The sequence below is a fragment of the Manihot esculenta genome, chromosome 10 (assembly GCF_001659605.2).
Source record: "Manihot esculenta cultivar AM560-2 chromosome 10, M.esculenta_v8, whole genome shotgun sequence".
NCBI classification, from domain to species: Eukaryota; Viridiplantae; Streptophyta; class Magnoliopsida; order Malpighiales; family Euphorbiaceae; genus Manihot; species Manihot esculenta.
In genome coordinates, this window is record NC_035170.2 from 2235040 (window position 1) to 2261042 (window position 26003).

Consider the following 26003-nt stretch of genomic DNA (forward strand, 5'->3'; position numbering starts at 1 on the left):
ATTCTAAACAATCTTCCATTTATTCTTGAAAAGTAATTTATATTTTTATCTAATGAAAAAATAACTCGCAAATTTAAATGATTAAATAATAATATAAATAATAATTCTTAAATAATTCAATAATAAAAAAGAATAATTTAATAATTTTGTTTTGGGAGAGGTTGGATGCATGTTTTGGGTGTTTGGAGGGTTTAGGAGGCTTGTATGCACAAGTAGCTGAGTTCTGGATGAACTCAGGTTCGGCCGCCGAAGGTGGTTTCGGCCGCCGAACCTGCTTGTGGATGCTTGGTTTGGCCGCCTAACCTTACCCCCGAACTTGGACTTTCGGCTCTGGAAAGTACTTTCGGCCGCCGAAGGTGCCGCCGAAAGTGCCTGACTTTCGTCTCTGGAGGTAGGGTTCGGCTGCCGAACCTGCCGCCGAAAGACCTCTATCCAGCTTTCCTTTGCCTGTTTTTCCATGTATGTTTATGATGTTTTAGGGGGTTTTTGGGGAGATGTTTATAGTTATGTTAGAGTATGTTCGGTACCTCATTTGAGTCCACCTGTGTAGGATCGGACCCGAGGAACCGAGGTGGCCCACACAGAGTTAGAGTTACAGAGACTGCTCAGCAGTTGTCACAGGTGAGTAGAACTAACTATGCATGTTTTAAAGTTAATGTTTAAAGGTAATGACAGTATGAGCATGAGACACGCATCATGAATGCCATGTGATACTAGGTTGTATTGCATTAGAGATCACGAATATGTTGCACTGCATTATTATCATTGTTGATGGGATGGACCAAGGCGATCTCAGTAGCCCGTGATCTGTTATGCCTAGATAAGACCTGTGTGAGCTCCGCAGTAGGGGCCGGGCACTAGAGCATGTAGTGACCTTTGAGAGCTCCTTTAGGGGCCGGGCACCGACAAAGAGAGTTCTGGGGTCATGTCTAATCCGAGATGTGAAAGACTTGTGATGTGATGCATTACATGAAAGCATGCAATGAATGAATGAATGAATTGTTTTTATGGTTTCTACTCACTGGGCTTTTTAGCTCACCTCACTCCCTTAACCCCATGTTTTCAGGGCCACAGAGAGAGGACAGAGTCAGCAAGAGTAAAGAGTATGGCTAAAGTTATGTTTATGTAATAGAAGTTTAGTGGACATGTATCTTATTGTTTAATGATATGATGTAAATTATTTTATGTACAGTTATATATAGACATGTTTTGACATGTAATGTATACAGAGTTATAGTTTGTGCTTGTCCCTAATTTATGGATAATTCCTTTGTATAAGGATCCTGTTTTATTTTTCTTGATGAGAAATGTGTTTAACACAGCCTGATGTATTATGCTGACCCATCTAGATGTGGTTCTATATTTTCAGACATAGGGCATACAAGTTAGACCGGGTAAATGAAAGAAAGTTTTAAGAAAGATTTTAAGTGAAGTTTACAGCTTTTATGATAAGTTTTATTGTTTTTATGAGTTTATGTTGATGAGATCTAAGCTTGGTGCCTGAGATGTTGACCCAACTGGAGCATTTGTTGAGGGCTCCAGTAAGGGGTTTTTTTATGTTTACAGCAACTGTATGGTACCTTAGCAGGTATCACTCTTAGGGATGTCAGGCGGGCGGATTTTTACGGGTACCCGATCCGCCCAGACCCTATTAGAATGGGTTTGGATTTTTACAAAACGGATTTGGGCGGATTCGGATTTAAAAAATTTTACCCGTTTCGGATTCGGGTAGGGTTTGGAATTAAATGATCGGATACCCGTTACCCGAACCTGATTAGTATATAATAAAACTAATCCTAACCCTAATCCTTAATTCTCTTTTTTCATTTTTACTTTCCTGTCTCTGTCGGTGCCTCTCTCCCCACTCTCCCCTCTCTCCCCTGCTTCCCTTCCCACAATTCCCGATCGACGCCTCTCTCCTCCACTTCACTGATGACTGCCGGCGCAGGCCAGTCGGCACAGGCGACGTCTCCTTCTTCTCTCTCCCCAGTCATCGATATCTCATTCTCTCTCCAGTCGCTAACATCTTTCACAGTCCCACTTCCTATCAACGCCTCTCTCCCCCACTTCACGGACGAGTGCCGGCAGCCCAGTCGACACCGGCGATGTCTCCTTTCTCTCCCGGCGACATCTCCTTCTCTCTCCTCAGTCGGTGACATCTACTCTTTCCGATTTCTCTCCCCCTTTTCACTGACGCCAGCCGGAGACACCCCTTGTCTCTCCACAATCGGCATCAGCAACATCTCCTTTGACTGGAAATCTCTTCAGGTTTGCAATCAAATTTTTTGATAATCAAATCTTTTATGTGATTAAAGAATTTTAGAATTTATGAACTATTAATTTGATTACTTGGATACTGTTAAAAAATTTAATTATTTATTATTTGATTATTGTTCTCCAATGTTTCTACTGCTGGGCATTTCTCCAATATTTTTTCTGCTGGTGCTGAGTTGTGCATATTTGGGTTATAATATCTAATTTTTTTTTCATTGAATTTAATTTAAAAAAATCGGTTTCGATCGGGTTCGGGTATTTTACGGGTATTGATAAACGGATTTATAACGGGTACGGGTAGTAAAATTAAAATACTAAACGGATTTAGGACGGGTTCGGAAATCTTATATATAATCGGGTTCGGATTTGGGTACTCTGAATTTTACGGGTACCCTACTCGTTTACATCCCTAATCAGAGTGCATAGTATATGTTCAGTCCAAGCTTAGTATCTTTAGTATAAAAAAAGTTTTGAGTTTTTATGGACATATTTGATCATGTATGGGATTATTTCAGTTGTTCAGGTTTTATAGCAGGCTTGCTACGGGTCTCGGCGGCCTTAAGCCGATCTGAATCCTAGCGCCGGTGGCAGTTTAGACCGTTACAAAGGGGTACTGGTTTCTGGGCTGTTACACCTTGCCTCTCCACAATCGGCGTCAGCGACATCTCCTGGAACTCTCTTCAGATTTGCAATCAAATTTTTTGATAATCAAGATCTTTTATGTGATTAAAGAATTTTAGAATTCATGAACAATTAATTTGATTACTTGTATATTGTTAAAAAATCTAATTATTTGTTATTTGATTATTGTTCTCTAATGTTTCTACTGCTGGGCATTTCTCTGATATTTTTACTGTTAGGTTTTTCTAATTCAGTTTTGATATTTTGGTTATAATATCTAAATTTTTATTTTTTTTTCATTGAATTGAATTTAAGAAAATTGGGTTGGGTCGGATTCGGATATTGTATGGGTATTGTTAAATAGATTTAGAATGGGTACGGGTAATAAAATTAAAATACTAAACGGATTTGAGATGAATTCGAAAATTTTATGTATAATCGGGTTCGGGTTTGGATACTCTAAATTTTATGGATACTCTATCCTTTTATATCCCTAGTTTTCCTGCTCTCTGCTTTTTAATTCGATTCAGTTTCAAATTAAAAAAATTAAATCAAATTAATTTAATAATAATTATATATTATTTTTAATAATAAAAATTATTAAATTATATTAAAATGAAAATATTTTAATTAATTTTTAAAATATTAAAAATAAAATATAAAAAATAAAAAATTTACTAAAAATTTAATTCAATTTAATTTTTAATTAAAATTAATTTAATTTAATTTTTATAAATATTAAAATTTTAATTTTTAATTAATTTAATTCAATTTAATTTTATACTGTTGGCTCCCACACTCTCCTTTTTGGAGATCAAATCCAATCATCAGTTGTCGAAGAAGTTGCCTCACCCGCAAAGCAGCCGCCAATCACTTCTTTCACTGTTCAGATAATCTTCAATTGCTGCCTACTATTTTTTACATCCTTTTAATATAAAATATTAAAATATCACAATATTATTCCTAACTCTTTACATTATTTTTAACGAAAAAAATATTATTGTTTATATATATATATTTTTTAATATTATATTATATTATTTTATTTTATTTATTTATTTATTTTATTAAAAAATTTTATATCATTTTATATATTATTCCATATATTTATATGTATATTTTTATTTATTTTATATAATATATTATAAATTAATTAATTAATCATAAATATTATTTATAATTAATAATATATTAATTTAAATTAAATTTTTTATAATTATATAATATAAAATAAATTAAAAATATAATATATTAAAAGAGTGAAAAAAATAAAAATTTAATTAAAAATTTTAAATACTCCAAAGCTATAAAAAAGAAAAAAGCTGACCTGTCAGGAGTCAGGTCCAAGCAAGATAGCTAGAAGATCGTCGGATCATCACCGGAATCTGACCCTAGCACTCAATTACTTCAATTTTTTCCATAGATTAACGTCTGTTTAACACTTAATCTCACAAACTATTTCATATAACAATTGAAATGTCAAAAACTATTATAATGAATTTTCACAATGTAAGAATTAATAAGAGATGTATTATAATTGAGAAATTAAAATATATTTTACCCTAAAATACTTCTCAGCTTTCACCGTCAACTGATGAAAGTGTTTATTTTTCTTTCTCGCCAAACACTTACAGGAAAGTCGCCGTTAATAGACGCCAGAAATAGTCGATCATCATTCATCAGCAAACATAAAGAGTCTTCGAGGAGTTAGTTGAGCAATGAATGGGGACTCTGTGCAATGAGCCCACATTAACCGACCGATGCATGCGCTATGTCCAATCCATCATCAATGTGAGCTGCCGTCTCTGCACTATCATCAAATCTGTTTTTCAAAATGGAGAACTGGTGTTTGAAAAATAAAAATATTTTCTGTAAAATATTTTTTCATCATTATTTAATTTTAATTTAAATAAATAAAATATATTAAAAATTTATATATAAAAATTTTAATAAAAATATTAAAGGTGAAAAGTAACTTTTTATTTTGAAAAGTGTGAGTCATTTTATTAAATATAAAAATTTAATATTTTTTAAATATAAATTATTTTTCAAAAATAAATGGAATGTTTTTCTCAAATTGTATGGATACTTTAATAAATTTAAATTGAATATTTATATTGTAATGTCCTAAGCAGTGAGGAGGACTTCCCTCCCATATTAAGAGAATATTAAATTTGTAATAAATATATATAATTTTTGAATTAAATATTTTTTATCTAATGAAAAACAATCTTTACAAGTTATTTGCGAGTTAGGTTCCACCTATTTAAGAATTTAAAAACCTCCAAACTAAGCTGACTTCTTTTAAAAATCTTTTAATATTTTAAAATTTTATTTTCTCTCAATAATAAAAAAAATTAATAGCAAAAAAAATTATATATTTTTATTTTACTATAATTATATCTATATTTTTTAAATTAAAATTAAAATTTTTAAAATTATTTTAATTATATTTTATCAATAGTTATATCGTTAAAAATTAATAAATTTACCATGTTATTTGTTATGTCAAGCAAATTTTAAAATAAAATTAATAATAATTTAAAATTTTGAAATAAAATTATAACAAAACTAAAAATATATTTTTTTAACAATTATTTATTTTATTAATAAATTTTTTAAAAAATAACAGAATAAAAATTAAATTTATAATTTTAAATAAATTACATATATTTGAAATCATTTAATTAAGTCAAGTTTGACAATTAAATATTTAATTCATACATTATTAATTTTTTAAAATTCTGTGGATTAATATTGTGAGTGAGAATTAAAAGAATAATTTATAAAAAAAATTAATATTTTTAAATTGAATCATATTAAATATTATTTTAAAATTTTAAAATATTTTATAATTAATATATTTAATAAAATTATTTTTTTAAAATAATTTTAAAAATAATATTAAATAGTAAGTATATTAGATAAATTAAAAAAATAATTGAGAATAAATTTAATTAAAATAAAATCAAAATAAATTATTATTATTATAAAATTACTATTTAAATTAAAAATTAAATTATTATTATTATTATAAAATTTCGATTAATTTTAAACTTTACTTATTGGGTGTGATGATATTGTATTGATGTTGTAATTTTGATATTTTTAATTGGTAAAAAAAATATAATATAATTATAATAAAATTAAATATAGACTTTTATTATTATTTTAATAAAAATTTATTAAAATTTAAAAATATAAAAAAATTAAAAAAATATATTTTAATATTTTAATTTTAACATAATTAATAAATCAATTAGTATATTTTTTAAAATTAAACTTTTAAACTCTTTTATAATTAATATATTCAAATTAAAAATTCTTCATTTATTTTTATTATTAAAAATATAAAAATATTTTTATTTTTTTTAAATAGATAAATTATATTTAAATTTTTAAATTTTAATATAATTAATAAATTAATCGTTATATTTTTAAAATTATATATTTAAATTCTTTTATAATCAATTTTCTTTTATTTATTATAATTTACATATTTTATTAATTTTTTATTTAAAAAATTATTTAAATCCCCATTAACTTTTATTTATAATATTTCATTAACTAACTTTTAATATTTTTATTTTTTAATTTTTTATCTATTAAAATATTTCAATATTTATAATTTTAAAATTTTTAAAAAAATTATTTTTAATTGATATTAAATAATCTTTAAATAAGTTATAAATTTTATTATAAAAAAAATTTACTTTTAAAAAAAATTGACTATCTACTAATTTTAAATTAATATTTATAATAAATAAAAAATTATAATTTTATATAAATTAAATATAAAAAATTTAATTTTAAAAATATATAAATTAATTTATCAATTATATTATAAAAATTAAAGTGTAATTTATATAAAATAAAAAAATTTAAAAGAATTTTAAATGTTTAAAATATTTATTGTAAAATTAGTTCTATATGGAGAAATCTATTATTTAAAAAAATAATTATATATAAATTTAAATATTTAATTTTAGAAATACATATTTTTATAACGTGGACTATGTTTTCCTGCTCTCTGCTCTAACTTATAAAAACATATATTAGAAAATTTTATTTGAGAAGTTAGTTGAGCAATGAATGGGGACTCTGTTTTCCTGCTATCCACTGTGACAATAATTAGACTGGACATGACTAATGAGCCCACATGAATCGACCGATGAATGCTCTGCACGGTTCCATAGATTTCGTGAATCGTATTGTACCAAAATGATATATTTAATTTGTTTAATTCATATTTTATTTTAATTTATTAATAATTTAAAAAGTAATTATTTTTATAAAAATAAGTTATTTACTAAAAAAATTTACTTTTTAGATAATAAGATGCTTGAGCCCAATAAAACTTAGACTGTATATTTATTGTTTTAATAAGGATGAATATTTTTTGAATTAAACAGAAAAATTAAATTGCATTAAATTTAACTGAATTAATTTAATTTATTTGGTTCAATTTTCAACTCAATCAATACAGTTGAATTAGTGAATTTTTAAGAAAATTGATTTTCTGATCAGTGTTTTTACGGTGGAATCTGAGATCAACCGGCGAGATTAGCTCCCACTCTCTTCTTTTCTAAGATCAAGTCCAATCATAAGTTGTTGAAGAAGTTGCCTCACCCCTTCAATGGCAAAGCAGCCGCCAGCCTCTTCTACCACTAATTAGCCCTTTCAATTACAAACTACTCATCGGAGAAGCCCTTCCATGGGTGTTATTTGCTCTTTCTTTTCGCATTTATAGATAATTATTTTTTTTTTAATTTAAAATCAAACTCATCGATTACGCACCCTTAATTTAAATTTAAATTTTGATCTTTTATTAAAAATCAAACACTAAAACACCATAAAGTTATTTTACACATGTTTTTGGATAAATTTTAAAATTGTATGTATTTATATGTAATTAAAATTATTTATAAATATATAATATAATTAATATTTTATTATAAATATACATATTTTAGTATTGGTTTTCTACTTTTTGAAATAATTTTAATTATAAATGCATGAAATAAACTTATAATTCTTTATATAATATACTCTTAAATTTTTATTATATATATATCTTTTAATTAAAAATTGTATGTTTATGTTATATGTAGATATAATATTCTCACAAATAGTTTATAAAGTGTTAACATTAGCGTTTATTATTCATTTTTATTGTTTTTTGTTAGAAATGTAAAATTATTTACTATTTTAATCTAATTTTATGATAAAACTCATGATTTAAATTGAAATTGAAATTTAACATTTTATGGTTAAAATAAAATTAAAATAATAATTAAAATTGATGATTTGAGATCTAGAAAATAGGATTTCACAAGAGTTTTATAAGTTTAGTCTGAGAGGAGGATACTCCTCTCCTTTTATTTTTCTCCTTTATCTGCCAGTGACGTGTAACGGTTTCACTGTCATTGGGCCACCTGTCTCTGCCATACAGATACGGACGTACGAGAATATCAGATCTTTATTCCATGCGTAATGGCCATTTAACTCTCTCCTGACACGCATGTGGATGGACCCATTAGGTGAATGGGCTGACTACCTTTTCTCCTCCGGACTGGACTGGTTGGTGAGATTAGAACTAAAACTCAGAAGAGATTTGATCTTGGGACGAAAGAACTAGGCCGGCCCAATTGAGAGGCTTTAGAGGGGAGTCTGGTCTTTAGGTTGAGCGGGCTGAATCTGATTCATGCAGGAGGTTTAAAAGCCTTCAAGTAATGGGCTGTTATCATGGATCAGCTTTAAGTCGGGAGGGTGAAATCTGGCGATCATCAAAAATCATACTAAAATTATTTAGAATCAAACTAAAATTAAAATTTAGATTTAAATTTGGTTCATAAAAATCCAAAAAAATAAAATTTTAAATCTGATTTGATTTTTTGCTACAACTGTGTCAAAATCAAATAAAATACCATTACTTGCGAGATTTGTGAATTTTTTTTTAAATTAATTTTCATTGATTTTCAGTTAAAGTAGATTCATTGTTATATATGGTTTTTTTTATTATTCTTATAACTTTGATATTTCAGATTTACTCTCTCACTAGATTAACGATGGTTTGACACCATTGTTGAGGATTAAAGGCGGATGACCCTTAGCCTTTAGGGATCAGAGTGGCGCAACTGTTGTTTTTATCAGGTTTGTGAATCGGATCATATTTGGATAGTCGGGTCTAAAATTTTTTAGGGTTTTTTTTATCTAGATTTCCTCTCGTTTGTTTAGCTCTATATGGGCTTTGGATATAATTAGGCTATAGGCCTCTTTTCAATAAATTTATCGATCTTCTTCTTCTTGACCTGCAATTTCTCTGCTTTCTCTAACAAAAAATTCAAATTCTAAAGTTTTCAGCCATGTGTAAATTAGAGGGATATTGGTGATTTTAGGGGTGTGGCCGTGTGGGGCTTGTATGTAGAATGAATAGAGAGGGGAAAGAAAGGGAAAAGAGATAGGAATAAAGATGCGAGAGTGTGTTAGGAGAGAGGCAGAGAAAAATTGAAGATTTAGAGATTTTTTTGCATGTAAGCTAATTAAATTATTAGTGAAAATTTTTAAAGATATTTTAGTTTGGTTCAGAAAAATTAATTAATTAAAATTTTAAAATGTGATAAATATTTTAATATATTTTTAAAAATATAAAAATTAAATAGTAAATTTTCTCTAAAAAGATATATTTGAAATTTTTAATTTTGATTAAATAAATTTAAGCTTATAGTCAAATTTCAGCTTGCAAATGTTCGACTACTCAGCTCATGTAAAAGTTGATTTTATTTTGACTTATTAAAAATTTAGTTTGATGTTATAAACAAAGAAAGCTTCAAGTTATTAATACTCGAATAGGTAAATTCAAGTCGAGCTCTAAAAATTTGAGCAAACTAAACTTGAATTAATTTTAAATTAATTTCAACTTTACCAGTAATACCAAATACACAACAACAGAGAAATCTCAGCTGCAAAGATATGGAGGAAGAAGAAGATGAATTTTCTTCAAGGAAACATGAGGAACATCTACGCTTGTCAAGAGGGGCGAAGAATTTTCTTGTTCACTTCCATGGTAGGGTATTTATACTTTGAATTCTGTATTAAAAGCGAGAGCTTTTCTAAGTCGATGATTTGGCTTACAAGGGAAAAGGAGAAGCAGAAATCTACTGGAATTCTTCAAAGAGAGCATTTGCCTTTATTCCACCGAATAAAAATGTTTCCACTGAAGATGATTTGAATGTCAAGAATGGGAAAATCGAAGGAGGTACTAAATCTGAGATTCGGGTTTCGATTGGGAACTGGAAGGATGAACCTTCGTTGGCTTCTTGGGCGACAAAAGAAGGTTATTCACTTAACCTTTACGCCTACTAAAATCTAGTTTCTTTCTTTTTCTATTTCTTGAATTTTTTTTTCTCGGGAAAATTTATATTCCGTCATTATGTTCGAGGCAGAACTTGAGTGTCTTTAGTTTTAAAATTTGCACATTGTAAATTGCAGTAGCGCTTTCACTTTGGATTAACAAGACAAAGCTCTGAGAATTTCATGCAATTTTCCTTCCAAACCTAAGAATCCTTATTCTCCATATAAAATTTTTATCAATCAGTGAATCTAGATGAACCAAAAGTAGAGTGAAATCCAAACAAACACAGATCATAATAGTTGCTGTTGCCCAATGAACCAGTAGTAGTGGAGTACAGTTAATTAAATAGTGTCTCACAAATACAGAAAATATTGAAAGATCATATTTGAATTTCTAAATTTATTCAAACACAATAACTCAATAAGACCCACAAGCATTGAATGGAGTTACCTAGAAACAAGTTCTAATACACTTACAATTCATTGAGTTTAGAACATTTCCTTCATCAAATCAAATACTCCACATAATTTGAACAGAAAATTCATCACCTTTCTCCTTGATCCACACAACACTTTCCATAGTTGGAGCTGCATGCAATCATATCCTTTCCATTGAGTAAGACTTCTCCCATAACTTTGAGGCCAAGAATCACAGTTTACCCAAGAATGAACCACCTGAAAAAAAAAAAAAAATCAATTTAATTCAACTGAGGAATAGAAAGAAAAACGAGTTCATATTAGCCATGGGATATGTGTGTTTGTTAACACAAATAAATAATAATAATAATAATAATGATAAATTAAAAATAATATTTTAAATTTTGAAATTTCAAATATACAGAATTATACTCTTTTATTGATTTCACTTTTTGAAAACATGATTTATCTTAATTTTGTTTTATTTCAACTTTATATACATTTTGACTAATTTATATGATTATAATTCTTAGACTTATTCTAGTCAACTTGAGATTTTAACAATAATGATCTCAATATCATGTTAGCATAATATAGCCATACATCATAAATAATTTGATATAATTGAAATGAAACTAATAATTTAAATTTAATTATTTTTTTGAAAATAATATATAATTGAAAAAAAATTAGATCATTAAACATTCTTTTTAATATATAGTTGGCAGTCACATATATACAAACTAATTTAAAAAGACATTATCATTTAAATATATTACTTATGTAATTAATTATAAGCATTCAACTATCTGTTAAAATATTTATTAGGTAGAATGTGTGTAACAAAAAGTGCTGTGTCTTAACAATAAAAGCAAAGTAATGTGTTCCTTGCCTTTGATGATGTCAGGCGAGTAGTGTTAGATTGTCGTGGAAACTGAGATGGAGGATATGTGTTTCACCTTGTCAAAATCCTCTCCTTCAACTCCATGTATCACTTGAATTTTCCTTGCAAATTTTTTTTTCATGTTAATGACTTTCAGTTCTCGGAGTTTGGTGATGAATTCTATTCCTTCTGGGATTTTCTCCAATTCCTGCAGCTTTTCTAAGTGCAAAATCTTGAGGCAAGGCATTGCACCCTCCTCTATTTTCCATTCTTGTACTCCAAGCCCTTCAAGTTTAAGAGTCTCAAGTTGAGGGAAACCATGAGCAGAACAGCCCATTTTTGTCCCTTTGTACGACTTATCTTCCAAGTGTAAAAAGCTCAAATTAGGCAGCTTCTGTAGAAAACTCATGGGATCCTGGTTTAGCCCAGAATTACTCAAAATTAACTTATTGAGGCTTACTGGAAGAAATTCCAAGTTGTGATGGAGAGAACTTGGATGTTCTGGTATCTCTCCACGTAACTCTAGCTTCTTCAAGGATTGACAATGTGAAAGTGGCTCCAAACTTGGAAATGAGCTTTCCCTTGCCAGTATATTCAAAGAATGCAGGCTACCTTTTGAAAAAATTGGAGATTTCATAACCAAATCAATTTCCTCCCTTTTGTTGAAACCTATTGCTATATTTCGAAGATTAGTCAATTTGTGCATTGCATTTTTCCTTATAAGACTTGCAGGATGAGCCCACTTCAAAGTTTCTAGGTTTCTTAAGGTATCCATTCGACAATACTCCAGAATCTTAAGCAAGTCTACAAACAAGTGTCTCAAATTTTTTAACTTCCAAACTACATCAGGCAATCTTAGTGACTGATTATTTCGTACATCAAGTGTACATAAGCTCCTCAAGTTACCTATGGAGGTTGGCAATGCTGCCTCCATGGATACTTTAGTATTTCTTAACCCAAGATACCTCAAATGAATCAGATCGCCGATTTCATTCGGTATATATTCAACTTTTAGACCCCAAAGATTCAATACTCTGAGCAGTCTGCATTCATCAAAGTTAAGACTTCTATGGTCAAATTTCATCTCATACCTTTGCTCTTTGAGGAAGTAGAAAAAAGAACGATGGCGTGAATTGCTTGGCATCAAGGTTATGGAATGTAATTGATCAGAATCTGGGGATATTTTAGGATGAACAGCTATCCGACGTGCCACAATATTCTCATGGTAGTGCTCAGAAATACCAAGAAAATTCTCCTTTCTTGCCATCAGCACACACATGTCTCTCATCAGATCATGAATGCGACATGTTTTGATGCCCATCCCAGTGTAATCCCTTTGGCTCACTTGAACCATGCACCTATTTGCGAGCTCTTCCAAATATCGTTCACCCATATCTTCCATTGCTTCATTTCCTCCCAGTAAAGCTCGGGACAAAAAGCCCTCAGCAGCCCACATCCTAATTAACATCCTCTTGTGAATCTCCCAGTCTTCTGGAAATTGGGAAAAATAGAGAAAGAATGGTTTTAAGTAAAAAGGCAAATCATGATAACTCAAAGCTAATATACCATAGACTCCCCCGTATTGATGATGTCGTTCCCACAGAACGAATTGTGCATTAATATTGCTCCGCACTACCTCCCACTCCTTTAATGTCTTCTTTGTTGCCAATAACCCTCCAAGTACAACAATGGCTAATGGCAAGCCACCACATTTTTTTACCATTTCCCTTCCCAAACTCTCATGTTCTCGTTGACAGCCATCTTTGATGAGAATATCTTTTGGGAATGCTTTCCTACTGAGAAGTTCCCAGGCCTCATCATTTGTTAAAAGAGGTGGTTCCACCGGAGAGCTCCATGGATCAGCATAAGCAGCAACCTCTTTGTTCCGCGTGGTTAATAAAACTTTGCTCCCTTTCTTTCCCTTAGCTGGAAAAGCGTGTTTTAAGCTATCCCAAACTTCATTCTGCCAAATATCATCAAGGACCACAAAATATCGCTTCTTCTTTAACACTTGAAAAAGTGTTTCAACTAGTTTTTCTTCACTCATCCTTTCCAGAATCGCATAAAACATGGGTGCCACTTTCATTTGCTTCAACATCAATTGAAAAACTTGTTCTTCCTCCATCCTTCTCTTCTGTTTCAACTCCAATTTAAACAATTGGACTTCCTCAGTCATCTTCTTTTTTTTCAACCCCATTTTAAACAATTGGACTTCCTCCATCTTTTTCTTTGGTTTCAACTGCAATTTAAACAATTGGACTTCCTCCATCCATTTCTTTTGTTTCAATTCCAATTTAAACGATTGGACTTCCTCCTTCCATTTCTCTGAATTCAACATCAATCGAAATGTCTGTTCTTCCTCCAGCATATCCTCTTCATTTTCTTTGGCCTCCAATCTCATTTGAGGAATCTTTTTCTCTTCCATTTTTACAGGCTCCAATTTAGACAGTTGTTCATTGTTCATCCTTTTCTTTTGTTTCAACATCAATCTAAACAATTTTTCTTCTGCCATCCCATCCACATCATTTTCTACTTTCTCCAACCTCATTTGAAGAAGCTTTTCCTCTTCTGTTGACTGTTGCTCTTCCTTTGCCTTTTTCTTCTGATTAGACATCAATTTAGCTGATTGATCCTCCACCATCCTATCCTCTTCATTTTCTACCCTCTGCAACCTCGGTTGAAGACGTGTTTCCTTTTCCTTAGACAGTTGATCTTCGTTCATTCTTTCATTTTGTTTCAGCATCATCTTAGATAATTGTTCTTCTGCCATCCTATCCACTTCATTTTCTACCCTCTCCAACTTCAATTGAAGAAGCTTTCCCTCTTCCGTGAACAGTTGATCTTCCTTTGTTCTTTCATTTTGTTCCATCATCGGTTTAGACAATTGTTCTTCCACCATCTTATCCACTGCTTTTTCTACCCTCTCCAACCTGAATTGAAGTACCTTTTCCTCTTCTGTAAACAATTGATCTTCCTTCAGCATTTTCATTTGCTTCAATGTCCATTTAGAAAACAGCTCTTCCACTATCCTATCCACTTCATCTTCTATCCTCTTCAACAGAAGCTTTTCCTCTTCCATCTTTACCAAGTCAAATTTATCCTGCTTAGATGTTACTTCGGTCAGAATCCCTACCAAGACATCCCTTGCGGAGAACTGCTGAGATATGAAAGACCAAGAATGACAATCAAAATGCTGCTTCACATGATTGTCATTGTATAATGCCTTGGCAAGTGTGGTTTTACCCAGTCCTCCCATTCCAACTATAGAAACAACACGGCGTTGCTCTTCCTCCACCATCAATTGAGATTGAACATCCCTTAAGCTTGCCTCCAATCTGATAACATCTTCATCTTCCTCATCATGCGGAAATGATCTTCTCAATCGCCGTTGCATCTCACTTGTAGATCTAGACCCTTCTCCTTCTGCAACAAGTTTGATGTTATAAGTCAGCATGCTTGTAGAGACACTTCCAATCTTATCTTGGATAGATTTGATCTGGTTTCCAATTTCATGGAGATAAGGAACCTTAATGACCATGGAAGTAACCCTCTTGATGAGTCTCCAAACTCTTTTTCTAGATCCTGTTTCAGCTTTGAGAATAAAGGTATCAATGATGTCCTCTGCCTCGTATGCGATGTCTCTGATTTCAGCTATGCAATTGCGAACGCGCTCATCTTGGTCTTGCTTGCTATCTGCATCTTTCAAGAAGCACCGAATCCGCTTCAGTTCAGTTTGCAACTGCTCAACTCCCTGCCGCACGCCATAAAGTGAGCTTGCTTCACGAACAACGGCATCAGCAATTCTTTCAATGGCAAAGGTAACAATAGCCTCAACCATTGTGTTCTTTTTTTTTTTTTAATAACCAAAGAGGTGAAAAATATCTCAACTTGTTTAGATGATACACTTTTGATGGGTATCTTTGCTTGAGGAAATAAATTGCATTTGGAACATTTCATTTTCTTCTTAATCTTTCCCTAATGTCTTCTGTGATTATTGATTCTTTGCTAGGAACAAGAGCAAGATACTACGCTTTGGAGCAGAGCAAACCAAAAATTAAAAGTGAAAAAGCAATTAGCTTCCTCTTATTTTTTGCTTAAAAAAATGGAAGGCATGCAACTTTTTTTCTTTCCTTTTTTCCTATTCTTTAGAGAATAGCTTGCATTTTTGCTTAAATACCAGTTGGTCTTTGCAATTTTGGTCTTTTAATTGTATTTTCTGGTGAACTGATTGAATTAAGGAACATGCATTGTATATTATTTATACTTGTTATATATTTGTAATTTGATTTGTTTTATATGTATAATTTTTATTAATTTTTTATATTAATAAAAGGGTATTTGTCCATAATTATATTCTTGCATATTATTCTGTTATTTAGAAAATAATTATAATAGTACAAACAAAATAAAAATAAAAATAAAAACTTACATTTATAAATTGTAATGTCAATGTAAAGATTCTCAACATTTAAAGAGGTAATAGATGAACAATGAATATAATACAAATTTTAATAGTAAAGAAAGTAATGAGAAGAATTGGAATTTCATTTAATATAAAGAAAGTAGTAATTTATCTATGTGAATTATTTTTTATTTATTTGTAATTGACAATTGAAACACTCTTTTTTATCAATTTTATAAGTCCTTATTTTTATTTCATGTGTTGATCAAATTAATCAGATAATAGGAATCAATACAATTAATTGATCAAATTAAAAAATTTAAAGATAATAACAATTTTTCATATTACTTCAGACCAATCCAATCTGGTTCTTAAAAAAATAAAAGGGTTAAGGTATCATGTAGTTTTCTTCTGCTCTTGTTAACTGAGTGATAAATCCAAGCAACCATTTCAGCGCACATCCAATTCAGCAGGAAGATAATAACGTTCATACCCAAAACAAATTTATTATATTAAACAATGAGTTTGTTACATGATTTGCAGAAAGGGAAGAACAAGAATTCTGCCTTGGAAGTGATTTGTAGTTCATTACAAGAATTGTTCCTGTTTCCCCAATGGCCTGGTTACAGATAAAATAAAGACAAATTTTAAAATTTCTGCCAATTCATTGTCAAAATTCACTGAAGTTTATACAGCTCCTCAAATACACAACACAGAAAATCAACAGCATATCACATTTGTGGGAGCACAATTGACAAGCGCTACCAGAGAATGATCAAAATCTTTTATAACCAGCTTGCCTTCTATATCCCAAGCAGTAGGACATGCAACAGGACAGCTTCAACTAGGCCCCATGTCTCACTATTTGACTAATCTCAGCACATCACCCACAAGATGTAATGAGCCAGTAACAAGGACCTGATGAATCATGAAGAAGAAGTTAAATATCTGTATATCAAGCATAAACTAATATAAATGCTGCTTATATGACAACACCTTATTTGACTCAGAGCTGAAAGCAATTCATCATCAAATCCTCAGTCCTAGGTCAATTTGCTAAGAGCATAATACTACATTAATAGCAAAGTTACTACTTCGTATGCCCAAGTTCAGGGAAAGCTTGCAAGTGTTACATGCTGCCTTATTGATGTGTCAACTTCATATACCATCAGATCAATACCGAAGAAAACAACTGTGATATCTAACAAGGGTCTCACAGAATATAAATAAATGTGTTTTTTCCCACTTTTTGAAATTACCCAGTGAGTGGCCTGGCAAGTATGTTGGAAAAAATAAAAAGGGCCTGCTAGAAACAACAGCTTATGAGCAGAAACAACAGCAATGGCACTGATTATTCATGTCAAGTTATTTGATTAGAGGGTTCATTAAAAAGGTGAAATTCTTATTACACAATTGTCTGTTCCACATAAATCCCTAAAATAATTTATGCCACAATACAATATGGGAAATGAAAAAAGAATTCACAAATCATAAATTCAGTATGAGGAGTCCACTTCAACGATATTTTCAGAAAATAAATTTTTATAACGCAGGTTATATAATAAAGCAGATGCATTAATCAGCATTACCTGAATGCGAACAGATCGATTTTGATAGACGCTGTCCCTGAGCCATTTAATAGCCAACGGAAGAGAAGGAAAGACTGCACTGTTTTTGCAAGTTCTAACACTAGATCCTGTATCATCTTTAACTTCTTCACAAACAGCATCTGTGTTATTGGCCTCTCCACCTAATAAGAACAAACGATATTTTATTTACAACCAAGAATGAGCAAAGCGCCTCCTTAAGTGCAGTAATGTTTTCTATTATCCATAATTGCATGTATATTGTATGACAAACGAAGTAAAAACAAAAAATTCTGACTGACAATATTATGCTGCCATTTTTTAAATATCCAATTGTATGGTACCCAATTCTTCGGAAAATAAACTACAGCAAAAGATTTTTGAGAAAGGAAATAAAAGCACTGTCATAAACAACAAAAAAGGTAGCATGTGTTTGTTATTTTATATTACATAACTACTAGTCTACTACTAGAATTCGTTGAGTATTTAATCGATACCTTTATCACCCTGAACAAGATTTTCCCATAATCTTTGCAGAGTAAATTGCCATGACAAATCAACTTGGGGTTCAGTTGGGGGTAAAGCATGAGATCCAACCTTGTAATACACTGATATATTCGGTACAAATAACGCCTTCTTGAAGTAGACACCTAAAACATGAATTCCATGGTTATGAAGAACAAGCTCTAGATAAATCTTATCAACCTGATTTGCTTCAGCAGATGGATAATTCTATAGCATAAAAATTTAAGAAAATAGCTCACTTCAGTTCTCGGCCATAATATTTCACTTGGTGGCTTTCGCCTAAAAATGTGTTAAACCAATTTCATCCAAAGATGCTTCTTGCTCAAGAACTTACCATGAGTAGCACATGTTTTCATCAGACGTGGAAGAAGCAGCTGAGGATCCCGTACTGACATACAATTGAACAATAATATCTGCTTGGATATACACAAAACTTCAAGCTCAGTATACACCCAGTGTTTAACCCATAATATCAAGTTCAAAAATTCATAATGCATGTGTGCAAGCCCATAGAAACAGACGAAAGAATCTTTTTAACAAGTGTACATAGTTTAACAACAAAATGCTATTAGACGGTCATGTTTATGGACCAGTAAATGATTGCAGAGGTGAATAAGAACTTAATTCTTCTTGCTCTTGATGCAAAAGAAAAGGTCAGGCAGGACCTTGGCCCCATGAACAGCCTTGGTAGTGAGTAGTGACCTTCACGTTAACTATATATTATAACAGCCCACAATTTTTATATGTGAAGGACTTCCATTCAAATTACTGAATTTTTTTTATGAAGTACATTATTTTGCCAACTCATATAGAACCTACTTCATTTCTGCTTTCTGAGGCATTTTCCTTGGCATGCAATTCAGAGTTTTTAAATGACAAATGCAACTTATGTCCAAAGAAATGGTTCTATGCTAGCGTTGTCAGAGCTTTCTAAGTATCAAACATGCCAACCCATGCGCATGTGTGCGTCAAACCACTATCTAAAGGAATTCTAAGTCACCCCATCTACTCTGCGATGCCAGTACTCATTAAGGGATTAACCTTACCTAACCACCTAAACAACTGTCTTCTTGCAGAAAACTATTTAATTTCAACTTCAATTTGCATCTTCATCTACCAGATCCAGAAAAGCAGGATAAGTAACAAGGTATAGACTTCCATAAGTACCTGCATGAGATTTTTCCCAGATTTTCCATCATGGTACTTGTCAACACATTCAAGCATGGATTGAAAATTGTTCTGTGATGGACAGTTCAAGGTGTTTTGTGGGTTGTCATCTTTAATGGCAAGAGAAAACCATCTCGCACATACTTCCATGCTTTCTGGACTATGGGCTCCATCCAAATAAAACACAAGATCTCCATCGCTCTCATTGTTGATACAACGATCGGGAACAATTTGAGCTCGCCCTTGCAGACAGGCTGTTGTTAGCCCTTTAATAAACTGCTCAGGCAGTGAGCTCTGTTCCATGCAGATAACTTTAAGAAGATGTTATCAAGTAAAACAAAGCTTGCAAAGAGAAACATGTACATAACTTACGGTTTGCTCCAAGTAGGAGATTTCAAGGTGACCAGTCCTTTGAAGCCATTTAGAAGATAGTGCAACAGCAAGACCAGCATTTATATACTGGTGCTCACCTTCAAGACCAAGTTTTAGACCATTCAGCAAGTTGGAGTCTAATGGTGGCGCCACTTGAAGAGGTACCTGCAAAAAACATGTTTTCCTGAGTAATATGTAGAAGGCTGTAACTTGATCCTTTGCTATACTGCATAAATGAGATAACTTTGCCCTATTAAGGAAACCATTGCAGCAAGTTTTTGTGTGGACCAATGAATTCCAATTTACAGGAAAATTATGTGGTGATTTTCTTCAGAAAAACAGAGCACATAGTCAAGGACTTTTTGGACAAATAGAAGAGATTTCTGATATGAGAAAAGTGTCAAACTCTCATATACGAGGCCATAATTTACCAATGCTTAAGCTATCAGAGAACTAAATGCATCTGTGGCTTGAGAGAAGAAGTAGACTGATAAAAGCTTATTACTTCAACCTGATTGTTTAACGACTAATAAGAACTCTAGTTTAAACACAAAATTAAATTCACAATTTATAATGATGGACCAATTCACAAAAGACTGGGATGAGAACATCATGAATGTTGACTGGCAAACATCGACCTTTATCATTTGAACTTTGAAGCCAAAGTTTCAGCAAGTGTTTCTTAAGTTATGTAGAATAGTAGATAAAACTAAGTGGTGCATGAACTGTGCTACTTACATCTCGCTTAGAAGCCTTCTCTTCAAGCACACGCATTGCTTCATCAGGTTGAGGCACTGTGAATGCTGGAACCCCATTCTGTATTCAAAAGAGGGAACATGAATTAAAATGAAAAATTAAAGAAAATAACAGTAATGGTTAGTCAAACTGGATTAAGCTAAGAAGCAAAACCCTTGGCATAGATTATATGCCTGAATGAGTAGTAGCTACAAAGAACACCTTAAAGATGCCAGCCTTCTCTCCAGCAATTTCTCCGAGAGTATTTCCTGTCAAAGCATTATGTTATGAGATCTAAAAAAGTTTGGAAATGCAGGACACTAAACTCTAATACGAGTCTATCTGCAATAAATTCCAGTGTCACAAATTTTCAGATGGTCAAAAAAGTAAGCGTACGTTAAGTCTTTACAAGGTTAGTAAGTGATCAGCAGAGTATGTGAATGTGACAAACTCTGGATTCAGGATACGGTAATTAAATAATGTCAACAAATTATTTAGGGACTTTAGTTCTGAAATTAACTAAAAATTAACTAAATGTTAAACAACTATGATCAATCACCTAACTTAAAATAAATAGATGAACTAACCAAGAATCTCCATGTGATCATATCCAAGGGACGAGATACCACACACAACATGTGTTTGAACCTGAAACATGATGCTGTGTCAACTCACTTTAGATGTAAGACAGAAATAAAAGGATTTCCAGCATGAAGATCTCAACATAAAGCAGTATTTGTTTCTCAATAAACTGCTTCTTTCAAATAAGTATTACACATACCACATTTGTTGCATCAAACGTTCCGCCTAATCCAACCTCCAAAATAGCAACATCTACCTGCATACGTAGATTTAGTAAATCTGAATCCTATCCTCATCAGAAATAAAACTCATACATGTGCAAAGTCCAAATAGAGAGAAGATGTTAATGAAGTTGAAAACTGTGCATATCAAACCTGCTCTGCTGCAAATATCTTGAAGGCAAGCAAGGCAAGAAAGCGGAAGTAAGTAGGCATTGGTATATCTTCAGTAGTTTTTTCCTACACAAAAACTTTCAATTGAACACCAGAGAAATCATTGCCCACAGATAAACACGTACAATTTCATGCATGTATACACACACAGAGATTTTAATCAAAATAGAGAACATCTTTTCCATCCATGATTATACATGATATGATAGCATGACGTTCAAGAAAATGAATAAGTGATTTTCTTCAGCCATTATGTTTAGCTACAGTTTCACCATTATCTTATGATAATAAATTCTTCAGGTACATTGAAATGTAACCTATATCCATAAAAATATATAGAACTGAACCACTTACGAGAAGATAAAATTGATATCATAAGATATTACTTACAGAAATAGAAAAAGTATCATAGAAATCATCTTCCCTGCAAATATCCATCAAACCAAATGTTTTTACATCCCTCACTATCCCCAACCATAACACAGAAAGGCAGCAAGCAAAGAAGAATAGCTTTCCGATTGTGTATTATATCCCTTATCGCCAAATCTTCCTCTACAATTGATGAAAACTTGAAATCTGAGCCCAATGATAATCTAAGATTACCAAGTAACCCGTGTATACAACATTATGCTCTTCATGGTGGCACTGATACAGAGCAATATACAATCATGGATTACCTCCAGTCCTTCGCTCTTGTGCATAAAGCAATAAGTTGTCGTAATCTTTATTTTCTTGGATTAAATTATTAAACTTTTCAGCTCTTTCCATGTCAAAAAAATTGCTACTTCAATAGGAACCTGCTTATCTCAATCCAAGTAAACTTTTGAACAAAACCATATTCAATACAATTTTCTCTTCCTTAGTTGGGACCCTCACAAACTAAATAACTAGAAAGAATCAACCTTATTCATATTCTTAACTACACATGCACAGGCGGATGCCCACACACACATCCAATTAACATATGCAATCATGTAGATATCTGAAATATCATATTACTCTTCAGATTCCTTTCTAATTAATCTAGACATCATTCACTCAAAGCAAATGATTCAATGCAAACCAAATAAATTTTTAAACTGAAAACAGTATTTTTTCTTTTTGAAAAAAAAACAGCCAACAGAAACAAATCTTGTCCTTTTCAATAATGATATCTGAGCAGCCAAGGTTTGGTTTGGTCTAACTTCAAGCAAAATGGAACTGACTCTTTCAATTCCTTTCCAGAACTAAAATAAATCATCAACACTTCCATCATTTCATGGAACACGAGCAGCAAAACTCTTCCATTAAAAGTTCAATTGCCTCAGATTTCTCACAATTTGTTAAATAACTTACCTATACACCACAATTTAATGTTAGGCACATTGTACATCAAGTCAAGCATCCACATACGAAAATGCATTTCTAATGAATCTTAGCTGCATCAAGGTAGGAAGATTTAACAAAAAAAATCATGTTACCTTCAGTCTATCATAACACCACCAAAAGTATGCCAAAAATTTTTCTTCACAAATGTCCTCACTGCAACAGTCAACAAGAAACCACAAAATCTTAAACTAGGATGAAAATGATGTACAAGTACAACCATCCAAAGGCAAAATATTATCACCTAAAGAACGGAAACTGAGTGGAAATTCAAATACTGTAAGAAAATCATATTTATTTTGTTTAGGAACATGGACAAGTGTGCCTTTCTCCTATGTACACCAAAATAAAGGTTCTTTTTCTCTCGTCTCTGGCTCTTTCATTCTCTCAAATGGAGACTAACAAGATCATTGGATTAGGCACGATAAGAACACATCTAACACTCACTTAATGGCCTCTCTCCATATTCTGCAGGAATTCATCACCAGAGAGGACTGGGAAGTTTCAGAGATTTATCATTTGGCACCATCTGTGCAAATTGAACCCATGACCACATGAACATGGTGATACCTAAATCTAAGAAATAAAACTATAATAGCTTCTATTCAGTACCTACTTAGGGAATACATTAGGGGAAAAAAGAAAAGGAAGAGTATGAGTCTTCCTCATTCAACTGATTTATAGATGAAAACATAAAATGCATTCACATACTTCCACAACTCACCCATCCAAACGAAATCTTTCACGAACATCAATGAGGTGAGGAGATGTGAAAAGTCCCGTGTGGAAGCCACAATGACGGAGTATAGATTCTGTGAAAGTGCATGTAGATCCCTTTGCAGAAAGGAAATATGGATTAGAGCCCAAACATGTATAGCAAATTTCCAAGAAATAATTGACTAGATAAGTACTGCAACAAGTTAGAATAGATTTAATTGCATGACTACTCCACGAAATAATTCTCATCATTAGCAATGTAAGGCATTTATTATGAAGTACAAGGACAGAGAAACTTAACAGCAGGGTGGACTGTCTCTAGGGAAATCACATAAGGTAGTCATGCAAAACTTCTGTTTTTCTTTTCTTTTTCAACTTGTTGGATAAAGAGGAAACTTTATAGCATACAAAAGATGAAAAAAGTTGGATGTATTTATTTTCCAGAATGCAAAACAAGCAACTTTATATTAGATATTCCTTTTAACTTTGAAAAGTTTGTACCAAATCCAATAGGAGAGCAACAATTAGCCAAGCTATCTCACCCAAATTTAAGTGAAAAGTCGTAAGAAGAAAGAAACTTCAGAAGCTGGAGAATGCATTTTGATTAATGAAAAAAAGACTCGTTTCCAAAATACTTTACTTCCTTTATAACAAAATTTAAGTAAACCAATCAACACTGAACAGTAAAAACACAAACGTTAAACCAGAAGCCGAACTTTAATACCTTTCCTTTGGTGCCTGCCACATGTATGATCTTCATTTCTGAGATTGCCTGGTCAAGTTCCAGCATCTGGAATCCACAAACCAAAAAATTCAGCTAAAACTACACTGATTTTAATGAGATAGAGATCTGGCACCAATAATTGCAAGAAACCACCTTTAAATAATCAAAGAGCAAATCAAAGCGATCCCCTTTGTTGCTCTTATCAGCACGACTACGTTTCGTTATCAAAGACGATAGAGCATCCATTGCTTCATCATATGGCGTCACTACACGCTTCGGGGATCCACTCCCACCTTCTGCCATATCTGGTAGACGCCAAAAAAATAAAAAACTGGATTCAGTGGAGAAGGTTCCAATCTGAAGAGGGTAAAAAAGCGTACAAGCAAGCAGACAACACACACACAAAGATACCTGTAAGGGACAGAGAAAGAGACCTGGAGAACGTAAAGGGGAAGCAAAAGGAAGAAGAGGAGTTGGGGCAGTGAAATTGTTATTGGGTTTATAGCGGATTGAAGAGTGGAGATTGGAGAAGCGAGTGGGTGAGTTTGGTGGAGTGAAGATGATGATGGGATTGAGAGCGGAAGGTTGAACTTGAACGCTAAAAACGACAGGGAATCTGATATGTTTTCCCATCTAGTTCTAGTGACGAGAGCCAAGCATTTTTGTCTGTCTTCGTTTTAAAATTGAAAAAATTACTATATATATTAGTTTGTACTTCATTTTAAAAAATATATTAAAATTTTAAAAAATTTATAAAATGATACTCTTAGTTAATTTTGACCATTTAAAATTATACAAAAATCAAAAACATCTTTACAAAAAAAAATAAATTATAAATATTTTATAAAATTAAAAAAATTTATTAATAAATCTTTTATATTATAAAATTTAAATAATAAAATATTTAATAATTAAAATTAAAAAATTACTAATTTCTAAAATTTATAATTTTAAAATTAATACACTAGTTAATAAATTTCACTATAGAAAATTCTTCTTTTAAAATTTATTTATTTTTATAAAATATTCTTTTATAAATTTTATTTATTTATTTATTTTTTAAAATTATTATTTATTAAGAGTGAGTATTGAGTTGAATCAATTCAAAATCAAATTAAACTCAATAAATTAAAAATTAAAATTTTAGTATTTATAAAAGATAAATTGATTTTAAATATAAATTAATTTAAATTAAATTGATTTAATTCAATTTGATTTGATTCTATTTAAAATTTTTAATAAATTTTTTTATTTTTTATATTTTATTTTTAATATTTTAAAATTTAACTAAAATATTTCAGTTTTAATTATAATTTAATATTTTTATATTATTAAAAATAATATATTATTATCACTAAATTCAATTTATTTTTTTTAATTTTTTTATTAAAATCAAACCGAATTAAAATAACTAAAATTTTTAAAATTAAAAATCAAATCAAATTTCTGAATTAATTAAATTCGATTAATTTTTTCAATTTAAATTCAATATTAATCATCTCTATTATCTACTTTTCTTTTTAATATTAAATAATATATAAATAAACTATTATAATTTTTTTAATTTTATTTTATTTATAAAGCAATATCTCATTAATTGTTATTTTTAAAGTAATATTTAAAATATTTATTAATATTTAACAAATTTTAATATCTTTAATTTGATTTTAATAAAATATAATTAAAATTTTAATAAAATATTATATTTTTTAATATATATAAAAATAAAATAAATAAAAATTAGAAGACGAAATGAGTAGTATTTACAGATAAACCTCCATATGTTTAACATTTTATAATTGCATCCCTAAAGCATTATTTTGTAGATAAATTGGCCCGTCTATAAGAATTAGTTCATATTTGTATATATATAAAGAAAAAAAAAAGG

General features: G+C 30.9%; 2 protein-coding genes and 2 long non-coding RNA genes across 7 annotated transcripts; 2 read left to right on the top strand and 2 right to left on the bottom strand.

Moving 5' to 3' along the window:
* The first annotated feature begins 9648 nt into the window (after positions 1–9648).
* On the top strand, positions 9649–13889 carry LOC122724895. The gene is made up of 2 exons (XR_006352290.1): positions 9649–10231; positions 11573–13889. It is a non-coding gene; the product is annotated as an uncharacterized LOC122724895 (long non-coding RNA).
* On the bottom strand, positions 10555–15471 carry LOC110624868 (putative disease resistance protein At1g50180). The gene is made up of 2 exons (XM_021770287.2): positions 11558–15471; positions 10555–10923 (listed from the first exon to the last, which is right to left on the bottom strand). Exon 1 carries the CDS (start codon positions 15384–15386, stop codon positions 11583–11585), a length of 3804 nt encoding a protein of 1267 aa, XP_021625979.2. The 5' UTR covers positions 15387–15471; the 3' UTR covers positions 10555–10923; positions 11558–11582.
* On the top strand, positions 15233–15843 carry LOC122724896. Its single transcript, XR_006352291.1, has 2 exons — positions 15233–15366; positions 15558–15843. It is a non-coding gene; the product is annotated as an uncharacterized LOC122724896 (long non-coding RNA).
* Positions 15844–16436: 593 nt separating this feature from the next.
* LOC110624870 (folylpolyglutamate synthase) lies at positions 16437–24780 on the bottom strand. Of its 4 annotated transcripts, none has more exons than XM_021770290.2 (16): positions 24550–24780; positions 24269–24420; positions 24116–24181; positions 23399–23508; positions 22770–22830; positions 21292–21375; positions 21117–21173; positions 20923–20983; positions 20558–20604; positions 20339–20416; positions 19601–19765; positions 19229–19522; positions 18396–18474; positions 18034–18186; positions 17540–17700; positions 16437–16868 (listed from the first exon to the last, which is right to left on the bottom strand). In XM_021770290.2, the coding sequence occupies exons 1-16, from the start codon at positions 24746–24748 to the stop codon at positions 16812–16814; spliced, it is 1824 nt and encodes a 607-aa protein (XP_021625982.1). In that variant the 5' UTR covers positions 24749–24780; the 3' UTR covers positions 16437–16811. The 4 variants fall into 4 exon arrangements, 3 of the variants coding, with proteins under 3 accessions (XP_021625982.1, XP_043816862.1, XP_043816861.1); XM_043960927.1 differs by having other exon boundaries at positions 23399–23584; positions 24527–24693; XM_043960926.1 differs by lacking the exon at positions 19229–19522.
* Positions 24781–26003: the final 1223 nt, after the last annotated feature.